We start from the raw sequence: 6670 nt of genomic DNA on the forward strand, positions 1-6670 counted from the left end.
ACCTATCTAGTCACCAAAGTCAAAACTATTTATTTTTCTTTGGGCGGCCACTTGTAATAAGTCCTAGATTCTTCATCCCCACGCTCTGAAAATATCCAAACGAAACAACCTTATTCTAACTTTTTTTTTGGGTATATGTTTTCGATACTCATATTGAAATTTAATAATCTAAATTTGTTTATTAAAAAACTCAATTTTAGAGAGACATTGAGCTCAACAAGATTTTTTAAAATTTCTAAGAACTCAAACCTAAAATCTCGGATTAAATTTCAACCATCCCACCATAACTTGTGTTTGTCTCGTTCTCCCTTCCAGCAATTTTAATTTGTAAGTAAAACTACCTGTGACATTTTCTCTTTGTATATATGTATGTACATTTCCCCTTTTCCTGTCCCGCATTCAAAAATCTGCAACATCCCCCAAAACCCCCCACACCACCCCACCCCTACCCCCAACCCCCGCCTCGCTTTTTCTCTTGCTCAAGCAACCACTTGACCAGTATTCTGCTAGCTCTTTCGAGGAAAATGAAGCATACAAAGAATATATCCTGTTTCTTCTTATGCCTTTTTTGCGTCGTAGCAGAAACTGGTACAAACTCAGGGACACCATCTATAGCTCCAACAAAGATGACACACCCGTTGGACTCAAATGTCGAAATCAGCCCATCCTTAGCGATAATACTCGCTTGCCTCGTATTAATCCTGATGGCGGGTGTCTTCATATATATTCGTCGAATGAGCCCTGATTCATTCGACGAATCATTTGGTTTTCATTTCTTGCGTCATAGACCTACTGTTTCCCGTGGACTCGACCCTGAAATCATCAAAACATTCCCAGTATTTCTCTATTCTGATGTCAAGGCCTTGAAATTGGGCAAATCCATCCTAGAATGTGCTGTTTGCTTAAACGAATTCGAAGACGAAGAAACGCTCAGGCTTCTTCCAAATTGTTATCATGTTTTTCATCCTGAATGTATTGATGCATGGCTCGCCTTCCGCACCACTTGCCCCGTCTGCCGAATCAATCTCAAAACCAAACCGATTCAACAAACTGGTGCTCTGGAGTACTCTCAGGACATGTCACATCCAGACACAGAAAGGAGTAGTGAAACAGTTATTGATATTCAGGTGACAAATGTAGGCCCACAAGAGATAGTGAGGCCATCACCTCAAACGTCTAGTCCTAGTAATAATATTCTGAGCTGTAGTACTGTGACGACTAAAACAGCAGACTTTCGACACGTTGCACCAAAATCAACACCCAGAAGAACAAAAATTCTAGGTATGTTTAGTCGATCTCACTCTACTGGTCACTCAATGATTCAACCCGGTCAAAATATCGACCGGTTCACGCTAAAATTACCCGATGACGCACGCAAACGATTGGTGGAATTAAGTTTAAGTAGGACCTATAATGTTGAACCGTTATCTCTGGAGAGGAGTTCAACTAAAGGGCACCGGTTCGAACCGGAAACTGGCCGGTTCAAGTTTCTATCGACACCAACTCTGTTATCTGAACCCGGTTCATCGAATAATATGTTGAAGACCGTTAAGTCGGTTAAATCGCCGTTAAGTTTGTTATGTGGAACGGAAAAAGCGGATGATACTGGAGAAAGGTCATTTACTTATTTACGATCTAGTCCTTCAAGTTAGATAATTTTCCATTTCTTCCTCATTTCTTTTTTACACTTAATTTTCCATTTCTTCCTCATTTCTTTTTTACACTCTTTCTTTAGCAAAAGATTCTTTATCATACAAAGGTAATATATTGTGTATAGTGATTGGATGAATAAGAGAAAATGATCTCTTACGGCGATTCAAAAATTGAATAGAAAAAAATGATACTTTTCAGATTTTTTTAATGTGAAAATGAAGAATGTCCAATACTTAAAAGCATCACTATGTAAATTGAGTTGCCCATTATCTTGTAATCATTAATTTTGAAAATCAAAATTCGTTTTGAGAAATTTTCATATATAGTTATGGTTTCACTTTTAGTTATGACATATAACTGCAGTTTCTCTATTTTACAAAATATAGCAATAATTAGTATTCGTGCACAAGTGAAATACACGATATTCAAGTGTATAATAATAATAAAATCTATATCTATATATATTATAAAGCAAAAGATGATGAAGCACCAAATGAAGCTAAGTGGCAGCACAAGAATAAGTCACTTGGCAATTTTAAGATAAGGTTAATAGACTATTCTAATAAATTTTTTGAATTAAAAGATAAGGATATCTGAATTTGAAAATATTAAAATTTTTCTTTTGAAAAAAGTTACCATTAACTTAAAAATAAGAATCTAACATTGAAGAGTTCTAAATGAACTCCTACTATTCATAAACTAATTCTTTTCAATATTATGAAATACATAAATAAATAATAATAATATAGTTTGACTATATTCAACTACACATATATTTCGAATGAAAATATATTTATTCTAAATATATCTTTTTTATATTTTTAGAAAAGAGCATAAAATAAAAAGATAAAAAAAGAAAAAGACTAAAGAAATACTAACTAAACCTAAATCAGCTTAATCCCTACCAAATAACTTTTTCATCGTTACCCACATCACTTCAAACTAAGAATTTTTAGTAAACTTTCTTTTTATCTGTAAAGTTTATTAAAATTAGTTAACAGATAAATATAAAATTTATTAATACTTATTTAGTTTGAAATATTTTTATACTGAATTAAAACGGTAAGAGAATTTAATTTTCAAAATAAAGTTTGTTTTTAAGATTACTGTTAAGATAAAGATAAAGGCAACTAAAAATTAGTTAGCTGGATTAATGTTAAATTCTTTAATTTTAAATTTGAATTGAAAGTTGCAGATTCTTCTAGAATTTGAATTGGAAACTTACTCTATACAAGATAAAGTCAAATTTCAAATAAAAATTATCATTAGCTTGAAACTAAGAATCTAACATTGAAGAATTCTAAATAAATTCTTACTATTCATAAATTAATTCTTTTCAATGTTATAAAATATATTTAAATATTATATAAAATATAATATTAAGAAAATAAATAAATAATAATAATAATAATAATATAGTTTGACTATATCCAACTATACATATATTTCGGATGAATATATATATATATATATATATAGAGAGAGAGAGAGAGAGAGAGAGAGAATAAGCACATTTTTGTATATTTTCAAAAAAAGAGCATAAAATAAAAAGAAAAAAAAAAGACTAAATAAATATACTAACTAAACCTAAACCAACTTAATCCCTACCCAAATAACTTTTCAATCGTTACCCACGTCACTTCAAACTAAGAAGTTTTAGTAAACTTTATTTTTATATGTAAAATTTATTAAAATTAGTTGAAAGATAAATATAAAATTTATTAATGATTATTTAGTTTGAAATATTTTTATACTGAACTGAAATGACAAGAGAACTTATTTTTCAAAATAAAGTTTATTTTTAAAATTACTTTTAAGATAAAATAAAGACAACTAAAACTTAGTTAGCTAAACTAATATTAAATTTTTGAATTTTGAATTTGAATTGGAAGTTGCAGATTCTTCTAGAATTTGAATTGAAAACCAACTCTATACAAGATAAAGCCAAATTTCAAATAACTCTTTCTTATATAAATAATTTTTTTGATCAAACTTTTTATTTTATTCTCAAAACTCTTTACTTATTCTTTAATTCTTCAATCAAATGTGTTTATGATTATGCAACATTGAGGGTTCACCTACTTACATTAACAATAAGTTTGAGTTTAGATTATCTGGTTATAATTTTTTAACTGTTTATGTATTTTATAATATAGAGTTATCATAAATTTTTTAACTGAAGACAATGATTAGTATGAAATGATTATAAACTGGACGCTGACCTACTTTCTTTGATTGTGTTAGGTTGAAAATTCGGCTACAAGATAACCGCACATACACTTTTAGATAAAATCATGTTTTTATTAGTTAAAAGGAATTTTTCTTTAGAGTTTTATTTTTTTGTAATAATTTTATTTGGTATTGTTGTCTAGCAAAAAAAATCAAAATAATGAAAAAGAGAAGCGTAGATCTTTGCAAAAAAATAAAGTAGAATCGATAAGTTATGACAATGCATCTAAAGCCAGGTAAGTATATTTTGGTAACAAATTCATCTAAAAAAAAATTCAAACGAGTAGCATCTTTTTCTTTTCTTTTTTTTTTAAACCTCTTTACTACTTTATTTGGTCTTCATAGACAAAAATATATAAGGATATGAAGTTTAACCATAAATAAGTTGAGGAAATAATATATTATTACAATAATATGTTTTATAAATAATATTTAATCAATATATTATAACTATATTATACTCTTCAACAATTTAATTTAGAGTTCTTTCTTTTTATGTTGTAATGTAATTCATATTTTTAAAAAAAAACTTTTTAGCAATTTAATTAAAGCTCTTTCCACAAGAAGATGATGCATTAGTTATTTATAATAATAAGGATTTTAATTTTTCTTCTCGAGTATATTTCTTTTTGGAGTACTTTTAATTTAATTAATAATATTTCGGTTATCATTAAAGTTTGATACTAAGTTTTATTTGTATTGTATTTTGGAGTCTTCAAATATCTTGAACCTTATTGCATTGATTTCAGATAATAATTAAATAATTATGTATGATAGTGTTTTGTTTTATACTAGATCAATTTTAACAAACTTTCTTGAAAATAAAATGTCAATCAAAATAAATTTAAATTCTAATATGTTCGATGGTGTTGAAATCAAATAAACAAACATCTTTTACATTACCTTTTAAACATAACAACAAATTTTAATTAAAATTTTAAAAAAGTATTTGCAATAAAATATTTAAAAGTTTAGCATAGTTTAAGTTTGGGCATTCTTTGAGATTTATATCATTATTTTGAATAAATAAATTCTTACCTTTTATTACTAGGTCCTTCCAATATTTTTATGAGCGTGTTCGGTAAAGAGAAAAATATTTTTCATTTTTCTAGAAAAATAAATTTTTGAGTACTTAGTTTCTTGTGTTTGATACTATAACAACAACATACCCAATATACTAAAATTAAAAAAAAATATATTTTAAAAATATTTAATATCTAACACAAAATAATCAAAATGCATAAAAATAGAACAACATATAATGTGACGGAGGAGAGAGAGAGGGTAGGGGGTTGTAGTGTGTGGGGTAGGGTGGTGGTGGATGTAAGTGGGGTTTGGGGTAGGAAAAAAATATTTTTTCAAAAAATAAAAATTATAAAAAATTGTATTAGTGAGTGGGATAAAAAGAAAAATTGAAAAATAAATATGGTGTGGGGTGTGGATGTGGGATTTAGCGATGTTGGTGGTTTTGAAAGTGGTATAAAATATTTTAATTGAATTAATTTGAAGGATATAATAATTAGTATAAATAAAATATTTAAATCAAACAATGAAAAAATTGTGAACAATAAAATAAAGAAGGATAATTTAAAAGAAGATTAAAAAGTTGTATGCGTTGGGTTTTTTAATTGAAAATGGAGAAATTTAAAATTTGAAATTTGAAGTTTTGTAATTGACACAATTAAGTATTTTTAGTATTTGAAATGGAATTGACAGGCAAAACTTTTTGAATTTAGTGTACTTAGTTATTGAAGCTGGGTTGATATAGAAAAAAAAATAAAATTTAAATGGAAGATAAGGAATGCAATTGCATATCTTAATTTAGTAAAAATAAAATGATAAATGTCCATCAACAAAATAAACAACTATTTTATATTTATATTTTATTATTTTTAATAACCAATTAATGGAATTTCCATATTAAAACGTCTAAAATAATTGGAATTGCGATTAGGTATTCAATATTAGTTGTAATTTAAATATTAACAATTATTTATATTATATCATAATCAATTTAAATTATGTTAATGTGATATAATAAAAATTGATTATATACTCGATATAATATAATAAAAATATGCTAAAATAAATATACTCAATTGTGTAAATGAAAATCTTTTAATTAGAATTTCAGTTACATTGAAAATTTTTAATTTTAAATTTTATAAATTCCTTACATTATTATTATTTCATTAAAATTCTTAATTTGTATGCAATATATTGGAGAAAAAAAATTTTACAATTACATAATCATTTTTACTCATATAGATTTAGTGTAAAATGAGGAAGGGGGAATGGTGAATATTCACAATCTAATATTTTTAGATTGTATAAATTATAATATAAAATATAATTTTTTTTACAATCATATGATTGTTTTTCCATATAGATTTGGTTAGGGGTTTGCAAAAACTGAACCAACCGATAAATCGAACCGATAAAAATGTTATTGGGTTGTTGGTATTGGGTTATTGAGAATAGTTTATATCTGTATGTATATATATATATATTATATGCACTGCTTATTCACAATTCAGTGATTCACAAAGTATTAAACTATTCAGGGTAACAAAGGCACAATATAAAGCTCGGTTATTAGCGTATTGAAAAACTTGAAGCATTTATATCTTCCAACAATTAGGATTTAATTTTTTTTTCTAACTAACATTCAGTTCAAGTTTGAAGATTCTTGTAAATTAAAATGCATTGCCTAGGATTTTAGCGGTAACTAAGATTTCATTTTTTTATGTTAGTTGTTACTATTTTCATTTTATAAGTATTTTCTTAT

The 6670-nt window shown here is 26.6% G+C and overlaps 1 protein-coding gene across 1 annotated transcript; it reads left to right on the plus strand.

The window, feature by feature from the left end:
* The first annotated feature begins 413 nt into the window (after positions 1-413).
* Positions 414-1966, plus strand: LOC107849705 (E3 ubiquitin-protein ligase ATL6-like). Its single transcript, XM_016694264.2, has one exon. It carries the CDS (start codon positions 525-527, stop codon positions 1650-1652), a length of 1128 nt encoding a protein of 375 aa, XP_016549750.2. The 5' UTR covers positions 414-524; the 3' UTR covers positions 1653-1966.
* The last annotated feature ends 4704 nt before the right edge of the window (positions 1967-6670 follow it).

This window comes from Capsicum annuum, chromosome 12 (genome assembly GCF_002878395.1).
Source record: "Capsicum annuum cultivar UCD-10X-F1 chromosome 12, UCD10Xv1.1, whole genome shotgun sequence".
Taxonomy (NCBI): Eukaryota; Viridiplantae; Streptophyta; class Magnoliopsida; order Solanales; family Solanaceae; genus Capsicum; species Capsicum annuum.

Coding starts and splice junctions, on each gene's coding strand:
- LOC107849705 (XM_016694264.2), top strand. CDS start 525: ATGAAGCATACAAAGAATATATCCTGTTTCTTCTTATGCCTTTTTTGC.